This window comes from Erinaceus europaeus, chromosome 11 (genome assembly GCF_950295315.1).
Source record: "Erinaceus europaeus chromosome 11, mEriEur2.1, whole genome shotgun sequence".
Classification (NCBI taxonomy): domain Eukaryota; kingdom Metazoa; phylum Chordata; class Mammalia; order Eulipotyphla; family Erinaceidae; genus Erinaceus; species Erinaceus europaeus.
In genome coordinates, this window is record NC_080172.1 from 42,253,296 (window position 1) to 42,277,572 (window position 24,277).

Consider the following 24,277-nt stretch of genomic DNA (forward strand, 5'->3'; position numbering starts at 1 on the left):
AGATTTTTGTATGTAAATTAGGTTAGTTAAAATGATATGCTTTTAGATTTAATCTAGAAAGCTAACTTATCTGTTACTAGTACCTAACAGCAGGTTTAAGTTCTCTATCATCATAAAATTTATTATTTACTCTTGCAAGAATGTCTCCTCTGTATTCTAGAGGATGAAATAGTATTAGTTCATTTAAAATAAAAGTTTAGTATAAACAAAATAACTGTAATAAACAATTACTTTTCTATGAAAAACTTAAAACTGTTTCAGTTGATTAACAGAAGATTTGAGTTTTATGAGGTCAAATCATTTTGCAGTTTTGATAAGTTTTATGAAAACCTGGTAAAAGAGCCTTTAAAAAAATTAACATTCTGATTTTGAGCAGTTGCTGGAATACTCCATGTTCACTTTGCTTGTCATGGAGCAAAAACTTTTAACTTACTAAAACAAAAACAAAAACAAAAAAACCCAAAAACTTGTGATCAGACTCCTGCTGCCATGTATCTTATAATTATGAGTATAAATGAGTATTATTAACTCAGAGCAGTTAATGGGGCCTGCTGAGACTGCAGTTCTCATAGTGACTGAATGGAGCTGCTGTTACTGACCTTGCCAGTATTCTTAAAAGGAGAGTTTCTCTATTATTTTCTCTGAATTTATTGTTTTCTTCTTTATAGATGATCATGGGAACAGCAATAGTAGTCATGTAAAAATCTTTTTACCGAAAAAGCTGCTTGAATGTCTACCGAAATGTTCAAGTTTACCTAAAGAGAGGCATCGATGGAACACTAATGAGGTAGATAAATTTCAATTTTTAGGGGCATACTTTCTTAAAGGATAAATTTGTTAGGTCATTTTATATAGCACTACTTTATATAACTTTTTAATTCAAAATGTCAGAATAGAAAGTTGTAGGTAAGAACAATCTGGGTTTGACAAAAACTAACATGTTTCATAAATTGTATGATCTGGTGGACTTTTGTTGAAAATATAAAATGTGCACGCTGACTTACTAAGGTAGCATGGACTTCTCCATTGTTGCTTTGTGCATTTTGCATTTGATGGATAACTGCCTGCATCTCTATTAAAGAATAGCGTTAATGTTGTCACAAACAATAAAGATATAGTCTCTATTTCACAGAACATGTGGTGTCTTGACTGTGCGTAGTTTCTCTAGTATTGGGAGGGGAGGGCTTCTTAGCAAAACATCTCTAAATCCTCTGATGAGAAATACTTGCATGGAGAATTAATTGATTGATCTTGATTATATGAATTCTTATCAATACAGAATACAGGTTGTATAGTGGATCCTGTATTTTATATCCAGTTAGAAATAAGGTGGATAAAGTAGAATGATTAAAAGTGTACCTTGAATGATTTTTCTTTCTTGGTAAATCTTTGTGTGGAAGTCTTTGTATTTTGAGATGGCTCTTTTGAAATCTAAATATGTCAATTTAAGATAATAAGCATTTGTGTGTTGTGGTATTAGAACTGTGTATGTTTCATTTAATGTGGAAGTTGTAATTTTTTAATTCAAATGGATGGGGTTTCTGGTTTTGCAAAGTTGGTCTTAATCAGTTGGTATTGCTGGTTCAATGTTTACTTACAAGTTAAATGTAACACCCTCTCCTTGGATATTCAGTTTTGTTAAAAGACCGAATAATAAAAATGGTGTTGCTTAATTACCCTCATTTTTTTAAAGACTATTTTGCTCTAATTTCTTGACTTAGAGTGCTTTTGCTATGAGTTGTAAGAAGATGTATAGATGAAAGTTTTTATTTACTCCAGTTTACAGATTTAAACAATCATTAGAACACTCATAACTCTGTTACCTTGTCTTAGCTGATTTAAATTTTCTTAAGGTATGTACTTACGGTTATTTGCATACATTATGTTCCCCTTTAGACTGAATACTTTTGCTTCGACATACATTAACTAGTTCTTGTTTTAATTATCCATTTCTTAACTGTTTAAAGCATTTTAGACATAAAACAAAGTGAGTATGTTGAAAATTAGTCTTAATCATAGATCGTTACTCTGTTAGCAAAATAGTACTATTTGGGAGTCATTCAGTAGGCCACAGCTAGGCCATGAATTATTCAAAAACTCAATATGTTTCTTTAGAATTCCCTGAAACATGGATTTGATACCATATTATTTTATATTAGTTTCAGTTTATTTACAAACTAACAGAAACACATACTAATGTGTATTTCTTTCCATATCTTTTATATGAAATTTGTAGTTTAATTATGATTTGAAATGAAAATTGAGACCAGAATTTGCTTAATGCATTAAAATTGGTGGTCCTAAGCGTCTCCTAATTTGAAAGCTGGGATTAGCAGTGTCAGATACTTAGTTGGTAGATTATATTATTGGTTTCAAAACCTTTATTTTTATTATTTATTTTCCCTTCTGTTGCCCTTGTTTTATTGTTGTTGTAGTTATTATTGTTGTTACTACTATTGTTGTTGATGTCGTCGCCATTGTTGGATAGGACAGAGAGAAATGGAGAGCGGAAGGAAAGACAGAGGGGAGAGAAAGAGAGACACCTTGCAGACCTGCTTCACTGCTTGTGAAGTGACTCCCCTGCAGGTGGGGAGCCAGGGCTCAAACTGGGATCCTTATGCCAGTCCTTGCACTTCGTACCACATGCGCTTAACCTGCTGTACTACTGCATGACCCCTCCCCAAATCTTTTTTAAAAGAACTTTTGGACTCAGCCCCTCAGCTTTCACGTGTGTGTGTGTGTGTGTGTGTGTCACACACACACATATACATATGTTTTCACTTCTCAGTTATTTAAATTTTTCACTTTACTACAAAAGAATCTTAGTTCATATCCTCCTTTGGAGACCCCTGGTTTATATGATTATGACCATAGCATGAAAACTGCATCCCTCTATCTAACTGATGAGATGTTAATTTGGGGATCTGAAAAATGTGGATTGTTTTGCCTAAGTTCTCACTGCTGCTGGAAATGTGGAAGAATCTATATTGTTGGGGTGAAAAGAGGCAGTGGGTAGTTCAGCTTCAGGATAGCTGTCTCTCTCCTAATTGGTTGTCAGTGCCGAGCATTGACAATTGTTACGAGAGGTGTCCATTTAAAGGCTGGTCCATATTTCTATGTAGAGAACTCCCTCACTCTATTTATTATTATTTTTTAATGTGAATGCTACTTAACAACTCTGGCTTATCATGGTGCTAGTGATTGAATTTGGGACCTCAGATAGGAAAGTCTTTTGCATAACCACTATGCTATCTCCCTGGCTTTCCTATTTTTTTTTTTCCTGATAGCCATGACCCTGGATTATCTAGGTTGCCTAAATGTAATCTGTCTTTAAAAATTTTTTATTATCTTTATTTATTTATTGCATTGAAACAGCCAGAAATCAAGAGGAAGAGGGAAATAGAGAGGGAGAGAGACAGAAAGATACCTGCAGCCATGCTTCACCATTCATGAAGCTTTCCTCCTGTAGGTAGGGACTGGGAGCTTGAACCCATGTTCTTATGCAAGGCAACATGTGCGCTCAACCAAGTATGTTAACACCTGGTCCCATTCCTATCTATTTTTTTTTTTTTTTTACTTTGAGGAATGGAGGGGACTCTGATAGACTTGATTAAGAGTTGTTGGTTCTATAAAGTATTATACAGTGAGGATAACTTGTAATTTTAAAAAAAAGAACTAGGTTAATAAGAAAACAATCAGTACTCCTGTTAAAGCTCTGCTTTTCTTTTTTTTTCAAATCTAAGTGGATATTGCTATTTCCCTTTATTTTTCAGTTTGCCATCCTTCATGTTGATACCAAAAGCAGAAGAAAGCATACTACTCTGAATTTGTGTATCATTTTGTGGATTTATATAAGAGAGAGCTGTATTTTGCCAGAACTGTCTACACAGTCTTTTGATTCTGGGATAGAAGGGAATTTAGTTGTGCCATCATTATGAAGGGACCATTTCCCCTCTGGAGTTGGAATAGATTGCTGTACTTTAGTTGAGGATCCCATCAAGTAGTATGTGAAAATTTCCTTAAATCCCACTCACCGGGGCAAGGCGCTTATACTGGGGAGCCTTATGGGGATGAGAGCAGTTGTGAGCAGAGCTAGCAGGTATTCCCATCTCTCTCTGCACAACATAGTTCACAAATAGATTGGCAATTGGAATTGCCTGTACACGATGTCAAATGCCAGGTTTTGCTGCCTCTTCCCCATTCCCCCTCCTCACCCCCCAGTGTACACAGTTGAATTCCTGGGTCTAAATGTGATTTCTGAACTTTTGAGATACACCTTTATTCAGTATACGTTTTAATATTTGTGATTTTCTTTTTGTTTGGAAACTCAGCTTTTATACTCTGAGCATATTTGTTGAAAGAGGGAGCATGAGATTGTGTCATTCAAATACTGTTGTTTACTGAGTGCCTATTCTTTGTTCATTTGAATACTGTATATAATTCATTTCTCAGCCTAGTAATAATGTCTAGGGTGGGTAATATTCCCATTTGTAGATGAGGGAGTGTAGGTAAAAAGTGGCTAAATAACCTGGTCAGGATAGCCCACTTGATAATTTCTTCTATATTACTTATTAATTCTTAGGAGCTGTCTTTCCTTTGTGTGTTGTCCAAGTTTTCAGTGATTCTTAACCACTTTAGTGTAGTTGGCAAACTCATTCTGTAATTTAGTTGTTAATTGGAAGTAGTTGATTTTATTTTAGTGTTTGTGAATTCATATGTAAATGAAAGTCACTAAAAAGACTATTACAAGAAATTATCAACACCCTTGTTCAGTGGGGAAGCAATTACAGCAGCCAGACCTTTCACCTTCTGCATCCCACAATGACCTTGGGTCCATACTCCCAGAGGGTTAAAGAATAGGAAAGCTATCAGGGGAGGGGATGGGATACAGAGTTCTGGTGGTGGGAATTGTGTAGAGTTGTACCCCTCTAATCCTATGGTTTTGTCAATGTTTCCTTTTTATAAATAAAAAATTGAAAAAGAAATTGTGAGACCTAGTTAAGCTTCTTTTTACCTTTTCTAACCATTGGAATAGGTAACTTTCCTCGTTTTGACTGTTATTCTACAAAACAAATGTATCTAAAACCAAATCATTTAAAAATTATGCTTCCTGAACACAAATACCCTTTCCCTTGGTTCTGAATATGATAAAGGATATGATGATGATGATAACAGTTAATTCTGGCAGCTAACATTTATTGAACATCTGTTGTATGCTAGGCACTATTAAGCCCTTTGCATGAACAACCATATTTATTCTTGAATTAATCCTCAGAGGGAAGATATGTGATTGTCCTCATATAATAGTTGAGGAAACTTGAGCCATGGCATGTTAAGTAACAGTAGGAAAGTAGTGAACTTGGGAGTCTGCCTGACCTTGGAGCTCCTGTTCTCTCACATACTATGTCCCAATGTACAATTTCAAATAGACTTCCCAAGATATTGCAGTTATCCAGTGACTTTTAATCTTTTGGTTTTATAGGATTGTTTGTGTCTTATTCACTTGAATTTTCAAGTGTTAAACATAAACTGTAGCGCATTTTTTTGCATGCTGATTTTTTTAAAGTTAGTAAGTATTCATGTATTAGGAAAGTAGTTTTGATTCTTAATAGTGAATATTAAATATGTGGGCCTTAGGTAATGAAGAAATATATTAAAAGCAGAAATTTTATATGTGTATAATTTAAGGGTTAGGCATGATATTTACATCAGGGTGGAAGAGAACAAACATGTTAAACACAGAACACATTTATTAAAGACCCAACTCTTATTTCGTAATCATTTTGACATTCACATCTTTATTAGGTGAACTATTATAAGGTTTCTGCATTTTAAGTTAATATTTTTAAGGCCCAGAGCCAGAAATAATTATGCTAATGCAACTTTCAGATTGCACAAATGACTGCTTCATAATTACACATATTAGTACTCCATATATGTTGTCCAGACTGAAATTTCTTTTGTTTAGTCATTAATTAGCTGTTTGACTTAAATATAGCTACTGTATTCCCCAGTTTCCAGATCTGGATTTCAAATGGCTCTCTTCCAAAGCCAGACTAATGCAGCACCACGAATCTTTTATAATGAAAATGTTCTCCTTAAATATATTCAAATCATTTTTGTGTGCTACTATTTTTGAACCATTAATGCTCTTGTTTGTTTTTCCTCTTAGAGTTTCTTTAGAATAAGCAAATAGAAGTCTAGTTTGTACTGATCTTAAAGTTACATAAAAGATTTTTTAGTTGGTGGTAGCTTTAAGAGATTTTCATATTAAATGCCCTTTTTTGATAGAGGGCAAGAAAGAGATAGGAAGGGGCATAATGATTATGCAAAAGAGATTCTCATTCTTGAGTCTCCGAAGCCCCAAGTTCAATCCCCAGCACCACTATAAGCCAGAGCTGAGCAGTGCTCTGGTCTATTAGTCTGTATCTTTCCCTCTGTATCTCTCTCTGTCATTAAAATAAATAAAATGGAGAGAGACAGAGAGAGAGGAGAGACACCTGCAGCACTGTTTCACCATTCCTCAAGCTCCCCCAGCCCCCACAAGTTAAATTCTTTTTTTTTTAAACTGATAAAAGTGCTTATGTAGAAAGTTGTCAGATGCAGATAGATATGTTTTAAGCCATAATAAAAAACCTGGAAGAACACCCCCTGAATATATTGTGATTTTTTTATTGGGACCAAATTAATCTTTTAAATCTTCAATATTTTCCCCAAATTTTCATACTCAGGTAAGAGAAATGTACTTTTTAAAAAAATTATTTATAAAAAGGAAACACTGACAAAACCATAGGATAAGAGGGGTACTACTATACACAATTCTCACCACCAGAACTCCTTATTACCACCCCCCCCCCATAGCTTCCCTATTCTTTAACCCTCTGGGAGTAAGAACCCAAGGTCATTGTGGGATGCAGAAGGTGGAAGGTCTGGCTTCTGTAATTGCTTCCCCGCTGAACATGGGCTTTGACGGCTGATCCATACTCTCAGCCTGCCTCTCTTTTTCCCTAGTGGGGTGGGGTTCTGGGGAATCCAGGACACATTGGTGGGGTTGTCTCTCCAGGAAAGTCTGGTTGGCATCCTGTTAGCATCTGGAACCTGGTGGTTGAAAAGAGTGTCAACATATAAAGCCAAACAAATTGTTGACTAATCATGAACCTAAAGGCTGGAATAGTGCAGATGAAGAGTTGGGGGGGGGGTGTTTCCATTTTGTAGATAGCTAGTAGGCATATTTTAGTTATATTGCAAAGGGCCTGTGGCTATACTAGTTTTTTTTTTTTTTTCTTCCCCTGAGCCTGTAATCTGATATGCAGGTGGATCCAAGTTATTGTCTGGGGTAATGATGTCATGGCTAGAAAAAGGACCAGAAAGCTGGATCTGGGAAGAGAGTAGCTCCCAAATATAAGAAAGTGGTATACATACAGTTGACTGTAAACCTCATGGATTTGTTGTGATCTGGGGCCCATACTCAGCTTAGGAGCCTATGTTGCCGGGATAGCCTGAGGGTGCTTCTTCCTGAGCAAGTGCTCTCTGGGTTGGAGAGAACTCAACTGGAGCCAATCTAGGCTGCTGCGTGGGAGAGGGATCAGGAACTCGTGCAGAGCTAATGTCACAGGAGATACACTCTGGAACTCTCAGAGCTGGAAAGCAATTCCAAGTGTTTTTACTCAGAAAAGCAGCTTGTATATATACTAGCCAAGTAGAGTGGAAACAGGGTGTGACGTAAAGAGGGTGGAGCGAAAAGACAGTGGTGGAAATCAGGGTGACTAGGAGAGGGGCCGGAGCAAAAAGACATCATGAACCAGTGGGGATTAAACCAATGCCCTGGAGGGAGGGTGGTGCTTAGTTAACAGTGGTTTATGTAAACAGACCACAGCTTTAAGTGGGATCAAACCAATGCCCTGCAGGCATGCGGGTGCTTAGTTAAGTAGGATTAGAGACAGAAGCTTTAAGCAGGGGGAGCTGGCATACTACCCAACCTCTGCATCCCTGTAGATCCTGAGCTCACATTCTGTGGTCATCAGTAGGAATGTTCCAAGCTGCCCAAATATCAGGACCCATCTTCCTCAGGCATAGCATAGAGTATGTTGTCCATCCTCCCTTCGGAGGATCGAACATTCGTTGTTGATCCACATTGAGGGCAAGGTGCTATGGGGGCCCACAAAGGGGTCTGTTGTGTTGTTCCTGATAGAGATGACCCGTAACAATGGAGAGAGGGATTTATTCGAGTTCTAGGCCCATCATATCTGTTTGGGAATCTCAGGGCTCCCTGAATAGCACCCAGCTGAGAGAAATGTACTTTTAAGATTGGGGATTGCTGGGAGTCGGGCAGTAGCTCAGTGGGTTAAGTGCACATGGCACAAAGCGCAATGACTGGCTTTAGGATCCCAGTTCAAACCCTCAGCTCCCCACCTGCAGGGGAAGTAGCTTCACAGGCAGTGAAGCAGGTCTGCAGGTGTCTATCTTTCTCTCCCCCATCTTCCCTTCCTGTCTCCATTTCTCTCTGTCCTATCCAACAACGATGACATCACTAACAACAACAATAATAACTACAACAATAAAAAACAAGGGCAACAAAAGGGAAAATAAATATAAAAAAATTGGGGATTGCTAAATTATATTTAATTTGTTTTTTTTTTTAAAGAAGCCAGTGTATTTCACAAAATTATCTTCAGCCTTTTTTTGTGTTGGAAAATATTCTTGATTTAAAATTTACATATATATGTGTATATATATATATATAATATATCCTCCAGGATTATCTCTGCAGTTCTGTGCCAGCATTACGCATCCACTGCTCCTGAGGCCATTTTTTCCCGTTTTATTTTCACTTTTTTTTTTTATTGAATAGGACAGAGAAATTCAGAGGAGGGGAAGATAGAGAGGGGGAAAGAACGATACCTGCAGACCTGCTTCACCATCTGTGAGACAACTCCCCTGGAGGTGGGGAGCTGGGGGCTTTAACTGGGGTCTTCACATGGGTCCTTGTGCTTTATACTACTTTCACTTAGCCCAGTGGGGCACCCCGCTCCCTGGATATTTTTTCAATGAAAAAATTTGTGCTAGTGTATTTATATGTTACATATTAGAAATACAGTTCTCCATTTTGAGAGGAGCAGGGTCACTTAGGGCTCTTCAAACTTCTGAAATGTGAACTAAACTGGTAGGTATTAGTATTCTGATTATAAAGGCTAGTGAGATACTTCATGTAAGGTAACTCTTAAGCAAGGCTTTGCTTGCTAAATGTTTTGACAGTGCTAATCGTTTGAGTGGTCCCACCTAGTTCTCTGAATTCAGGCAGGGCTTTTTGTTTAGTAATGCAGTAGGAAGATTTAATTGAATAGTAAGATACAGATATGAATGCCAGAGGACAGTGAGATAGACACACACACAGCCACATTTTAAGAGTGACATTACTTGGTTTTTTAATTTTATACATGGTGCCAAATTTAACTGTAAGTTCTTTGTTTAACTTTGTAGAATAAAGTGAGGTAAATGGACATCAATTCAAATGAGCACATACCTGCATATCAGACAGTCTGTTACCTTAGTATTACCTTAGTGGAAGTAGAGGTAGATTGAATGTATGAATGCTGAGTGCAGGATGTCCTTCCATTGTAGAGAGAAAAGATGAGAGATCTTTTAAAAATCTGTCTATTTATTTATTTATTAGATAGATAGAGAAGTGTAGGAGGATAGCAAGGAAGAGTGACAGACACAGGCCTGCAGCACTGCTTCACCACTTGTGATGCTTTCCCTGTGCAGATGGGGTGAGGGGTCCTTGCACACTGTAACGTGTGCTCAACCAGGTGCACCACCACCCAGCCCTCCTGAGATGAGAAATCTTTACAGGCAGGTTTGATTGACTCTGAGGAGTGGGAAGAAAAGCAAATCTTGTAAAGGGGGGTAGCATTCTGTTTATAAAGAACTTTCTGGTTTCACTAAAGGAAGAAAATAGCTGCAAATCTACTTTTGACTTACACTTATTATTATAAATTTCTTCATAGTATAGCATTCAGAATATTTGATCTATAGTAACTGTTCAGTAATTGTTGAGTAAGTAAAATATGTAAAAACAAACTAAACATATATTTCTCAGTTCTTGGAACTTCTTATGCAAATGTAAAATTATGTATGTGTATGTATGTATATATATCATAAAGAGAAACACAACACTAATGAAATTTACATTAACAGCATTAGTTAAATGTGATAGATGTTTTTCTAAAACTAAATGGTCTTGCAACATGAATTTAATAGTACTAACTTCCCAGGAATCTTTTCCGTTTTTTTTTTTTTCCTCACCAGAGCACTCTTCAGCTCTGGTTTATGGTGGTGTGGGGGATTGAACCCAGGATTTTGGAGCCTTAGGCATGAGCCTTTTTGCATAACCATTATGCTATCTATCCCCACCCCTGAAGAATCTTCTTTTAAATTTGGCACATGACATTATATTGTGTTGTGCAGAATCCCACCCCTTTCCCCTACTGAAATATTCAGAAGTTCCTTTTTGCTCAGTAAGCACTTTTCTAAGTCTGTTAGGTCTTGGCACAAATCCACCATTTAGTCCCTCCTTCCCGGTGTTTATTTTATTTAATTTTTTAGCCATTTTAAAAAATTTGTGATTGTTTTATACACTGCACCTGGTATCATTTAGTGTTAAATTTGCTTTTGTTTCTTTTCATTAGACCAACAACAGCGTAAAGGATACTACTTAATATTCAAGCAGTTATAATCACAAATCACATGCTTAAGGAATTTGCATGCCAGGAAATATATGCTATAGGTTTTTCTTTTTCAGACTGTAAATTAAGATATGAAATTGGAACTTTCATAGTGAGTGCAATGACCACTGGTATCTTGGGAAGGACACTTAGCTTGGTAATGAGAAGCGTTTTCTACTCTTGGTTCTGCCAGCAGTCAGCTGAGTGTAGGATCTCTTATATGTGTATTAAGTGTCCTTTAAAATTTTGTCTTGAGCCTAGGTCTGTGGTTTTGGAATCTATTTAAATTTTTTAAAATTATTATCTTTATTTATTGGATATAGGCAGCCCAAAATTGAGAGGGTAGGGGGAGATAGAAAGGGAGAGAGACAGACACCTAAAGCCCTGTTTCGCCCCTCGCAAAGCATTTCCCCTGCAGGTGGGGACAAGGGACTTGAACCCAGGTCATTTTGCGCTGTAACATGTGCTCAACCAGGTGTGCCACCATCTGACCCTGGTTTGGGAATCTAGATCACTGTTGCTTTCAGACTTGTTTGGGAGTGTAGGACTAACAGGTAGGCTTGGTCTAACCCAGGAAATTATTTGTTGATTTATTTTTAAATGTTAACCATCCAAAGCATACAATTTAGTGGTCTCTAGTATGTCCTCAAAGTTGTACAGCCATCACCGTCATCACCAACATTCTCACCACCCTAACACTTTGGGAATTTTCCATCTTCTGGACTGGTTGAGCTAGCCCATCAAGGGCAGCAGACTCTTTTCAGGGGTCTCCAAATATCTCCTTTGGCATCTTCTCTAAGTTTCTATACTTGTCAGGCACTGAGTTGAAATTTGAGCAGTTTGTTCTTTTGCACAGGCTCTTAATATATCCTGAGGTTTTTTTTTTTTTTAATATGGAAAGGATTTGAATATAAATGAGTTGCATTAAAACTTGGTACTGTGAAGGGCCAGGGTGGTGGTGCACCTGATGGAGCATATGCTCAGGGTCCTGGGTTCAAGCCCATAGCCCCTCCCTATCCTGAGAGGAAAACTTCAGAAGCAGTGAGAGTGCTGCAGGTGCCTTTCTTACTCTTTATCTTTCTTTTCCATCTCAATTTCTGTCTTTAAAAAAAAATTTTTTTTTAATCTTTAATTACTGGATAGAGACAGCCAGAAATCAAGTGAGTGATATAGAGGGAGAGAGACAGAGAGACACCTGCAGCATTACTTCACCACTCGCAAAGCTTTCCTCCTGCAGGTGGGGACCCGGGGCTTGAACCCGGGTCCTTGTGCATTGTAATACGTGAGCTCATTCAGGTGCGCCATCACCCGGCCCCACAGTTTCTGTCTTTATTCAATAAATAAAAAGATAATACAAATTAAAACAAAAAACTTAGCACTGTGCAAATTCTGTTGATGAGTTGGTATACATTCTGTGGGTTTGGGAATGTATAATGACATTATCCATCATTGTGTTATCAAACAAATTAGTTTCAGTGCTGTAAAAGTCTTGTGTTCATCCTCGTTATTCTCATAGCCCTTGGCGGCTCCTGCTCTTGTCATTGTCTCCATAGTTTTGCCTTTCCCATAGTGTCCTGTAGTTGGAGTCATAAAGCATATAGACTTTGCACATTGGCTTTTTCACTTAGTAAGACACATTTCTCTTTCTCTCTCTCTCTCTCTCTCTCTCTCTCTCTCGTTGATTTAATAAGGATCAGACTGTAGGTTAAGAGGGGTACTGTAGGATCAGACTGTAGGATAAGAGGGGTTGATTTAACAATGATCTGTAGGATCAGACTGTAGGATAAGAGGAGTTGATTTAACAATGATCTGTAGGATCAGACTGTAGGATAAGAGGGGTACAGTTCCACACAATTCCCACCACCAGAGTTCTGCATCCCATCCCCTCCATTGGAAGCTTTTCTGTTCTTTATCCCTCTGGGAGCATGGACCCAGGATCTTTATGGGGTGCAGAAAGCGGAAGGTCTGGCTTCTGTAATTACTTCTTCACTGGACATGGACATTGGCAGGCAGGTTGATCCATACATACTCCCAGCCTTTCTCTATCTTTCCCTAGTGGGGCAGGGGTCTGGAGAGGTGCGGGTCCAGGGTACATTGGTGAGGTCATCTGTCCAGGGAAGTTAGGTTAGCATAATGGTAGCATCTGCAACTTGGTGGCTGAAAAACCATTAAGATACAAAGTAGAACAAGTTTAATAATTAGGAACCTAAAGGTAAGAATATAGCAGATGAGATTTGTGGTCTCTATTTTGGAAGAAGCTAGTAGGTATATTTTAGGTATATTCCAAAGGGCTCATGACTTAACTAATTTTTGCCTGGGCTGGTAGCTAACATGCAGGTGGGCTAATGGTATTGTGGAGAGATGTGCCAGAGTTGGAAATACGACTAGAAAGTTGGATCAGGGCAGAGCGTAGCTCCTAAATATGGGAAAAGTATACAAATATCATTAACTGTAAATTCCATTGATTTGATCTAGGGTCCATATTTAGCACAGGAGCCTGTGTAAGCTCTGCATCCATGAGCTCACATTCTGTGGTCATAGCTAGGAACATTTGATACTGCATCTGCTAATCTCAATCAAATCAATGCAACCAGTACCACCTCAACATGTTTCACTTCAGACTGTGTCCAGAGATACCAGTCGTGAATGTCCACCCTCCAGCTCCATTACTCTGGTGAGTCCTTTTCTAGCTCTTAGGACACATTCATTCCATTTTGGGTGGATTACTTCCTAACAAAGCCTCAGAACCTAAATATACCCCAGGGCCCATGAGATAGAGCACATGTGCACATGTATCCATAAGCTGGGGGAAAATAATATCCCTTAAGTTGCACAATAGTTTACAGTGACTCAATAAGTACAGCAAATAAGTAGAATGACCTAAAAAAGACACCGTAAATTACTTAATCAAATAGTTTCTACTTAGACCTAGATACCCTCCACACCTACTTCCTGTTTCACTTCCCTCAATCACTCCAAGGCTAGCCTTGTCAGACAAAGTAAGGATTATAAAAGCTGGGTAAGGACAAGAGACTGGCATACTTTAATGATAGCTCTTTTGGTCATTATCAGGCCACCCCATTATTCGGGGACCTGTTCAGGGAACCCTGAGATTCCCATATAGATATGATGGGCCTAGACCTCGAACAGATCCCTTTCTCCACTGTCACTGGTCGTTTCTATCAGAAACATAGTGGACCCTCTTGTGGACCTCTACAGAACCTTGCCCTCAATGTAGAATAACAGTGGTAGAAATTGCCCCACTCTCTGAAGGGAGTCTGGCTCAGCATACTCTGTCACTCAAGGAAGACGAGTCCTGCAATGATTGCAGCCTAGAATGTCCCTAGAAATACACATTGAAGGTTTCTCTATGCCTTTTGATGACTTAATAACTCATTTCTTCCTAATGGTGAATAACACCCTTTTGTTTTGATATACCACAACTTATTTATCCAACCACCTCCTGAAAGACATTGTTTCCAAGTCTTGGCAATTATGAACTGAATTATTGTGAATAAGACTGATAGAAGCATACATTTGCAGAATTTTGTGTGGACATAGGTTTCCAGTTCTTTGGGTCAGTTCCAAAGGAGTGCAGTTGCTGGACTATATGGTAAACGTATGTTTAGTTTTGTAAAAAACTTTAAAATTGTATTCCAAAGTGACTACGGTTTTATGACAACCAGCAGTGAATGATGAGTTCCTCTTCCATTTCATCCTTGCCAAATATTTGCTGATTTCAAAGTTCTGGGTTTTAGTCCATCTAATAAGTATCTCCTTGCTTTAGTTTAGATTTCCTTGATGGCATATTATATAGATCATTTTTTATGTGTTCATTTGCCGTCTGTATATATGTCTTTTGAGTAAGTGTCTGTTAAGGCCTTAGATACATAGAAAAATTTAGTGCCTGAATGAACCTAGAAACTTGCTTCTGTGTTGTAACACAGAATGGTCTTCCTGGTTCAGTTTCTTAATTCTTCTTTTTTTTTCTTCTTAACTTATTGGAGGGATTGATGGTTTACATAAAATAGAGTTATTGGTACATGTATAAAGTTTTCTCAGTTTTCTGCCAAACTTTTTTACTTCATCATGCACCAGGACCTGAAACCACACCACCACCCCAGTCTTTTACTTTGGTGCAATGCACCAGACCCAGTCCAATTTTACTTTGTGTTTCTGGTTTTTGTTCTTATTTATCAACTTATTTTTACAGACATGGTGTGGATGTGGGAAGGAGGCCAAAGCATTTCACCTCTATGGAATTCTACCCATATCTGTTCTTAGTACTTATGTGGTACCCAGGATTTACTTAAGACCTCAGGCGTGGAAGGCATCCACACAACTGCTAAATCACCCAGACCCCCACCCTTGCCTGTTTTAAAAAATAATCTTACTGGGGAGTTAATGGTTTATAGTATAGTTGTTGATATGACTACTTCCCATTTCCCCATGACAGGTGTCTGTAAAACACCCTCCCAGCTTAGGTCCTATTATACCATCACATACCAGAAAAGCCCAACACCCTCTCCATCCCTTCCCTGGAGCTTTGGTTCAGTGCACTACATTCAGTCCAGGTTTCATCTTGTGTTTCCCTTTCTGTCCTTCTCTTTCTTCTCCTCCTTTTCCTTTTACTTCTCCTTGGTCTTCCCTGCAGGGGAAACCTTCACAAGCAGTGAAACAGTGCTGCAGGTGTCTCTCTTTCCCTCTTTATATCTTTTTCTTCCCTCTCAATTTCTGTCTTTATCCAATAGATAAATAAAATATTAAAAACAAAAAATGTGAAAATTTCCTTTCCTTTCTATTTTTTATTTTAAAGTTTTTAAAAGGAACACGTGTCTGCAGGGACAGAAGTTTGGGTGCTGACTGCAAATCACTTAGGGCGGTTAGGTTGTAAGCACATATCTCTTAACTCTTGTATCTCAGGAGAAGCTGAACCCTGGGTGGCAGGGGGTGGGGTCGGAGGAGGAGCTTCCAAACATGTGTATGTGTCTGTGGGAACGGAAGTTCTGGGTCTATCTGCTGATCGCTGAGGGCGTCTGAGTCTTAAGCACATGTGCTTTAACTCTCGTATCTCAGCCTCAAGATCACTTATCCTCATGGCAGACCACGTTGTACATATCTTGTAAGTGGCGACCACAGTTATAAAAATCCAAGGGGTAGCGAAAATTAAACCGTCTGTGAGAGTGCGAATCTGTCCCAGGGCAGAAGGAGATAATAACTGGGACACCTCCTCATAAATCGAAAAAATTCCCACGGTGAAGGGAAACGCAGGGCCACAGAGGTGGGTGGATGCCACTTATCTGTGTCTGGGCGGCTTTCGGGGACCTCAGGCCGGGCCACCCGTGCAGAACACGATGGGCGCCTGAACAGGGACAATTTCCCAGCAGCATATAAAGATTTTCTCCCACTTGGGGGGGAAAGCTTCACAAGTGGTAAAGCAGAGCTGCAGGTGTCTGTCTCTCTCTCTCTATCACCCCCTTTCCTCTCGATTTCTGGCTGTTTTAATCCAAATAAATAAAGATAATAAAAAAAAAGATTTTCTTGCATTTTGTAGAGTGCCTTTCTGCTTGGGTGATGGTTCCCTTTGCTGCCCATTTTTAATTTTTGAAAATATTTAACTAATTATTCAACCAAGTTGCAGATGCTACTATGATTCCATACTGAACTGTTTGGGCCTACAACCTCAATAATGTGTCCCAGAAACTTACCTCTCCTCAGTCCTTACCCCACTAAGGAAAGATAGAAACAGGCTGGGGGTATGGATCCACCTGCAAATGCCCATGTCCAGCAGAGAAGCAATTACAGAAGCCAGAACTCCTACCTTTTGCACCCCAAAAAGAATTTTGGTCCATACTCCAAGAGGGGGAGAAATGTCAGGAGAAGATGACTAGAGGGCTCTGAAACCCAATTTCATTAAGACCCAGAGAGAAAAGAGGAAAAAAGGAAAGATACTTGGAAGTAGTAATAGGTATAGGTATGGATTAGAAAGGAAGAGGAGGTAGGACCACAGGAAAAAAAATGGGCAAAATAATCTATATATATAGCTATTATAGAAATAATAGTCAATCCATATCTATGACGTTGGGAGAACCACTGCACTTTCCAGTGGAGGGAATGGGGATAGAGACTCTAGTTGTGGAAATGATGTGAAATTGTTCCTCTGTTATTTTGTAATTTTGTAAATAAATATTAAATCAGTAATAAAATATTTAAGTAATTGAATAGAGTGAACTTGAGAGGGAAGAGAAAGAAAATGGGAGATACCTACTGCACTGCTTCACTTATAAAGCTTTCTTCTTGCAGATGGGGACTGTGGACTTGAACCTGCATCTTTGCAAATTGTAACAACATGAGCTCAACTGGGTTCACTACTGCCTGGCCCCATGCCCACTTTTTAATCAGGTTTTTTTTTAATTAGTGATTTAATAGTGATTGACAAGATTATGTGATAAAGGGGGAACAGTTCCCTACAATTCCCACCATCAGGGTTCTGTATCCCATCCCTTCCATTGGAAGGTTCCCTGTTCTTTACCCCAAAGATCCTTATGGAGTGCAGAAGGTAGGAAGTCTGTCTTCTGTAATCGCTTCTTTGCAGGACATGGGTGTTGGCAGGTCTATGCATACTCCCAGCATGTTTCCATCTTTCCCTAGTATGGTAGTTTCTGGGGAGGTGAGGTTCCAGGAGACAATTGGTGAGGTGATTTGCCCATGGAAGTCAGGTTGGTGTCACAGTAGCATCTGCAATTTGGAGACTGAAAAGCATTAAGATATAAAGCAGAAAACTTGTTTAATAATCAGGAACCTAAAGGTAAGAATATAGCAGATGAGATTTGGGGTCTTCATGTTGGAAGAAGCTAGGAAGTCAATTTTAAGTTTGTTCCAAGGGGACCATGACTACTAATTTTTGCCTGGGCAGCTCACATGCAGGTAGGCTAAAAGTATTGTCTGGGAGGATTGTGTCAGAGTTGGGAATAGGACTATAAAGCTGGATAAGGGCAGAGAGAGACTCCCAAATATTTGAAAAATATATACATACCATTAACTGTAAACCCCATTGATCTAACCCAGGGTCTGTGTCTATTTGTATTTAGCACAGGAGCCTCTGCATCCCTCTTAGTCTGAGCTCACATTCCATGGTCACAGGTAGGAACATTTCTAAGATGCCCTCATTTCAGGAACAGTCTTCCTTGAATTGCAGAGTATGTTGACCCAGCCTCCCTTTGGAGAATGGGGCAATTTCTACCACTGTTATTCTACATTGAGGGCAAGGTCCTGTAGAGGCCCACAAGAGAGTTTATGATGTTGTTACTGATGGAAGTGACCAGTGATGGTATATAGAGGGATCTGTTAGAAGCCTAAGCTTCTCATCTCTATGTGGAAATCCCAGGATTCCCTGACTAGGTCCCAGAATGATGGGGTAGCCTGGTAGGACCAAAAGGGCCATCATTAAAGTGTGCCAGTCTTTTGCCCTTATCCAGCTTTTGTACTTTATCTGACAGGGTTAGGCTTAGACTGATTGAGGGAAATGAAATAGGAAGTAGGTGGGGAAGGTATCTAGGTCTAAGTAGAAGCTATTTGATTAATTACTTTATGGTGCTTTTTTTTTTTTTTTTTTTTTAAGGTCTTCCTACTTGCTACACTCATTGAATCACTATAAACTATTGCACACTTTTACTTTAAGGGATATATCTTCCCCCAGCTTATGGATACATGTGCTCATGTGCCCTATCTCAGTGGGCACATCTAGGTTCTGTGTCTTTGTTAGGAAGTACTCGACCAAAATGGAATTAATGAGTCATATGAGCTAGGAAAGGTCTCACCAGAGTATTTTCCTTTTAACAATAGTTGAAATTTTTTATGTAACAATAGTTTTTCTGTGTCTTTCCTATACAACAATAGTTTCCTTCTAAAGAGATAATTATAGGTAGCACTGCAGAGAATGAGAAAGTTTCATCACAGAAAGTCAAGGATAACCTACTTGAGGGTTCTCACCATCTTAGTGTCCTGTGTGGATAACAGAAATTATGTAGGAAGCTGGTTTAGATGGTGGAAACAGAGGTTCATGTTTAGAAAAAACTGAAAAGGGTCACAGTTTCAGAAAGAGCTGGAGAGAAACTACTTAATACATTTTTGCCTTTTGAAAAGTTAAGTGTTGAGTGATGGGAAAGATGGCTCACAAACAGGGCACGTGTCTAGATGTGTCTGACTCAGATTTGAGCCCTGACACCACAGAGGAGATTATGCCACTGGGAGAAGCTCTTGTGCTGTGCCGTTTCTCCAAAAACAAACACAAAAGTGACTGGGAAATGACTCAACTGGTAGGGGTGTTGCATTTTCATGCCCTAGATTCTGGACTCAAGCCCCAGCACCCCATGCAGCCATAGTGGTGCTCTATCTAACTCCTCTCTCACTTTCTCCTCTGCCTCAAGTGAAACTTTGTCTCTCTCTCTCTCCGATATGTAATAAAATAGCTCTTAAATATACAACGAAAGCTCAAAATTGAAAGGGAAAATGCCATCTAATCCCCATTTTTGAGAAATGATACACTAAAATAGGTTGAATTTAAGCAGCTTCTATAAAATTATAGTCATTTCTGATTTTTCCTGACTTATCTTAGTTATATAGTGAAAGCTCCTTCCCATTTCCAGTATTGCAAGATAGCCTCTATGCTAGTCATTTTTGTACTATTAAACAAAATTTAGACTTACCAGCAATAATTGTTTAAGAATAATTTTCTTAAACACATTATTAATAACAAATTTATATTTAAGCAAATTCTAGTTATTTTTTTATCAATCAATTCCTCAAGCAGTTTAGAGAACCTGCTGTGTGGTGACTTTGTATTTTTTTTATTTTTAATAAATGAGAGTGAAATACAAGTATTTTTGGAATTAGCTTTTATCATAATTTACTACACTGTATGATTTGCTTTATTACATATTATTTGGCTGACCCTGCTGGACTGTAAAGTGTAAGATGGTCAGAATTTTCGTCTGCTTTTCACTAATGTGTCAAGTTTTGAGCAGTGCCTTATGGTACATAGTGGGGTTCAGTGACTTTAAAAAAAAATTATTTATTTATTGGGGAATTAATGTTTTACATTCAACAGTAAATACAATAGTTTGTACATGCATAACATTCCCCAGTTTCCCATTTAACAATACAACCCCCACTATGTCATTTATCATCCTTCATGGACCTGTATTCTCCCCACCCACCCACTCCCACCCCAGAGTCTTTTACTTTGGTGCAATATGCCAATTACATTTCAGGTTCTACTTGTGTTTTCTTTTCTGATATTGTTTTTCGGCTTTGGCCTAAGAGTGAGATCATCCCATATTCATCCTTCTGTTTCTGACTTATTTCACATAACATGAGTTTTTCAAGGTCCATCCAAGATCGGCTGAAAACGGTGAAGTCACCATTTTTTACAGCTGAGTAGTATTCCATTGTGTATATATACCACAACTTGCTCAGCCACTCATCTGTTGTTGGACACCTGGGTTGCTTCCAGGTTTTGGCTATTAGAAATTGTGCTGCCAAGAATATCTTTTTGGATGGGTGTGTTGGGTTCCTTAGGATATATCCCCAGGAGAGGAATTGCGGGGTCGTAGGGTAGGTCCATTTCTAGCGGGGAAGAAGTATTTTAACAACTCTTTGCCTAAACCAAAAATGAAAAAGACACAATGTATAACAAACAAGCATAACTTCTAATCATGGAAATGTTCCCAACTATTGTTAAATGTAGTATTTTTCAGAGATAGTCATGTCTCTAAATGAACATAGTCCCACACCTACCTTCCACCATGCTATCAAGAAATACCAAGTGCTATGGCTTCTTTTTCTTCTAGCGTTTGCCCTTCTTCCGTAGCCAGTCAACAGCGTCAGGTTGAGCCTGATGTAAAGTTTCGAGACCTCCTTTGAATCTGGAGAGGTGGCAGTCATTGACTATGTGGGTCATAGTCTGTCTGTAGTCACAGGGGCAATTCGGGTCATCTCTGGCTCCCCAGCGATGGAACATAGCGGCGCACCGGCCATGGCCTGTTCGATAGCGATTGAGGAGGGCCCAATCATAATGTGCTAGGTCAAAGCCGGGTTGACGCTTGCAGGGGTCTGTGATGAGGTGTTTGTTCTTTACCTCAGCTGACTGCCAACTCTTTTTCCAAGAGACTGGAACAGAGTGCTATGGCTGAAAACGGTGAAGTCACCATTTTTTTTTACAGCTGAGTAGTATTCCATTGTGTATATATACCACAACTTAGCCACAGTGACTTTTTTGATGGATGAAGGAACAATCAAGTACTCATCCCATCAAGTGTGCTGCCAAGACTTTGTCCCTAAATTAGATAGCCTGGCTTAGAAATAGTCATAGAAATAGTCATTGGTAGTACTAAATGAATCTAGGAGAACTACTACTGAGAAACTGTTGTTGGGAAGAAGAACAAAGTTTCTTCTTCTGCGTATGTAAGCAGGTTCAGGCTCCCTAAGCCATCAAAGAAAGGATGAGGTGACCAACTCAGCCATGAGCTAAGTCACTCCTGTGAAAGGCATGAGGGTGAGACAGGTGGCACTCTGGTATGAACCAGGATGTCTTGCTATATGGAAATATAAGCCTGGGAGAGGCTCCACTAAGGGTACAGATCAAAAGATGACCAAGTCACCCCAAGGCAATCATCAGAAAGAAATGTCTTGTTGATTTATGTCTCTTCAGACATTTCCTGTGTTGATGTGGGAATATAATTTGTTAATTTAGAATAGTTTTATTGTGCATGTTGTTTTGTAATAAGATTTTTCTCTTAAATGCTGTATATATATATATAGTGAATGTTGTTGCATCATATATAGCCTCTTTTTCACTGTTTTTTTTTGTTGTAGGAGTAGTTATTGTTATTGATGTCGTCATTGTTGGATAGAACAGAGAAATGGAGAGGGGAGGGGAAGACAGGAGGAGAGAAAGATAGACACCTGCACACCTGCTTCACCGCTTGTGAAGCAACTTCCCTGCAGGTGGGTAGCTGGGGCTCAAATGGGGATTCTTATGCCAATCTTTGCGCTTGCGCCAAGTGTGCAAACCCGCTGTGCTACTGCCTACCCCCCCCTTTTTTTTTTTTACCATAGCACTGCTCAGCTCTGGCTTATGGTGGTGTGGAGGATTGAACATAGGTCTTTGGAGTGTCAGATATGAGAATCTCTTTGCTATCTACCATCTTTGCTATCTACCATTATGCTATCTACCCCGCCCTGGACCAGTTTTTTTTTTTTCAGGGTTATTTTTATTTATTTTTTTAAATTTCTTTATTGGGGAATTAATGTTTTACACTTAACAGTAAATACAATAGTTTGTACATGCATAACATTCCCCAGTTTTCCATATAACAATACAACCCCCACTAGGTCCTCTGTCATCCTTCTTGGGTCTGTATTCTTCCTACCCACCCACCCCAGAGTCTTTTACTTTGGTGCAGTACACCAATTCCAGTTCAGGTTCTACTTGTGTTTTCTTTTCTGATCTTGATTTTCAACTTCTGCCTGAGAGTGAGATCATGCCATATTCATCCTTCTATTTCTGACTTATTTCACTTAACATGAATTTTTCAAGGTCCATCCAAGATTGGCTGAAAACGGTGAAGTCACCATTTTTTACAGCTGAGTAGTATTCCATTGTATATATATATATATATACCACAACTTGCTCAGCCACTCATCTGTTGTTGGACACCTGGGTTGCTTCCAGGTTTTGGCTATTAGAAATTGTGCTGCCAAGAACATCTGTGTACACAGATCTTTTTGGATGGATATGTTGGGTTCCTTAGGATATATCTCCAGGAGAGGAATTACAGGATCATAGGGGAGCTCCATTTCTAGCCTTCCAAGAGAGTTCTCCAGACTGTTCTCCACAGAGGTTGGACCAATTTACATTCCCACCAGCAGTGTAGGAGGGTTCCTTTGACCACACAAGCTCTCCAGCATTTGCTGCTGTTACCTTTTCTGATGTAGGATATTCTCACAGGAGTGAAGTGGTATCTCATTGTTGTCTTTATTTGCATTTCTCTGACAGTCAGAGACTTGGAGCATTTTTTCATGTGTTTCTCGGCCTTTTGGATCTCTTCTGTGGTGAATATTCTGTCCATGTTCTCCCTCCATTTTTGGATGGGGTTATTTGTTTTCTTGTTGTTGAGTTTGGCAAGCTCTTTATATATGTTGGTTATTAACCTCTTGTCTGATGTATGGCATGTAAAGATCTTCTCCCATTCTGTGAGGGGTCTCTTGGTTTGGGTAGTGGTTTCTTTTGCTGTGAAGAAGCTTTTTAGTTTGATGTAGTCCCATAGGTTTATGCTTGCCTTAGTCTTCTTTTTAATTGGATTTGTTTCATTGAAGATGTCTTTAAAATTTATGTGGAAAAGAGTTCTACCAATATTTTCCTCTAAGTATCTGATAGTTTCTGGTCTAACATCCAAGTCCTTGATCCACTTGGAATTTACTTTTGTATTTGTTGAAATACAGTGGTTCAGTTTCATTCTTCTGCATGTTTCAACCCATTTTTTCCAACCCCATTTGTTGAAGAGACTCTGCTTTCTCCATTTAATAGTCTGGGCACTTTTGTCAAAGATTAGATATCCATAGGTGTGGGGGCTTCCTCTTGGGCTCTCAGTTCTATTCCACTGGTCAGTATGTCTATTCATGTTCCAGTAACAAGCAGTTTTGATGACAGTGGCCCTGTAATACAATTTGAGATCTGGGAGTGTGATGCCTCTGGTTTTGTTCTTTTTTCTCAATATTGTTACTGCTTCCAGGGTTATTGCTGGGACTCAGTGCCTGTACTGTGAATTCACTGCTCCTGGAGGCTGTTTTTTTCCCTTTTGTTGCCCTTGTTGTTTATTGTTGTTGTTGTTATTATTGCCATTGTTGTTTTTTGATCCCTACTCCATTCTTTGTGCTTCACGCCATGTGTGCTTAACCCACTATGCTACTGCCCAGCCCCCTCTCCCAAATATCTTTATGGGGTGCAGAAGGTGGATGGCCTGGTTTCTGTAATTGCTTCTCTACTGGACATGGACATTGATAGGTGCATCCAAACCCCTAGCCTGTTTCTATTTTTCCCTAGTGGGCTAGGGCTCTGGAAAGGTGAGACTTCAGGACACATGGGTGACATCGTTTGCCCAGGGAAGTCAAGATCCCATCGTGACTTCATCCTCTACATTCTTCATGTCATAGCATGCCCTGCCATCACTGCTACCTCTACCTTCAACTTCTGGACTGGCTGCACATTCAGAAACTAGAAGTCAGCAGATGTGCCTGGTCTTCCCATCATAAAAAGTCACTGGTCACTTGAGTTCTAGATGCCACTCCTCCCACTCCTGGACTCCACTTCTACCACTCCTGGACTCAGCCCAGCAGTATTTTTGCATTACTGGTCCTTCCTTTTCTATATCATTCAGATTAGCATGCAGAGGTCATCTGGTTATACTTATATGATAGCCTCCCTCTTTATCTGTAGCCTTTCCCACCCACCGATTTCTTTAATTCTCAGCATCTATGTTTTAAAGCAATTC

General features: G+C 39.1%; 1 protein-coding gene across 19 annotated transcripts in view; it reads left to right on the forward strand.

Moving 5' to 3' along the window:
- Positions 1–24,277, forward strand: part of CAMTA1 (calmodulin binding transcription activator 1) — a 1,087,698-nt gene that overhangs the window by 47,058 nt on the left and 1,016,363 nt on the right. For all 19 annotated transcript variants that reach the window (XM_060201382.1, XM_060201376.1, XM_060201377.1 and 16 more), the window contains one exon: positions 669–787. In XM_060201382.1, the coding sequence (XP_060057365.1) occupies positions 669–787 (119 nt within the window). The remainder of the gene's footprint in view (positions 1–668; positions 788–24,277) is intronic.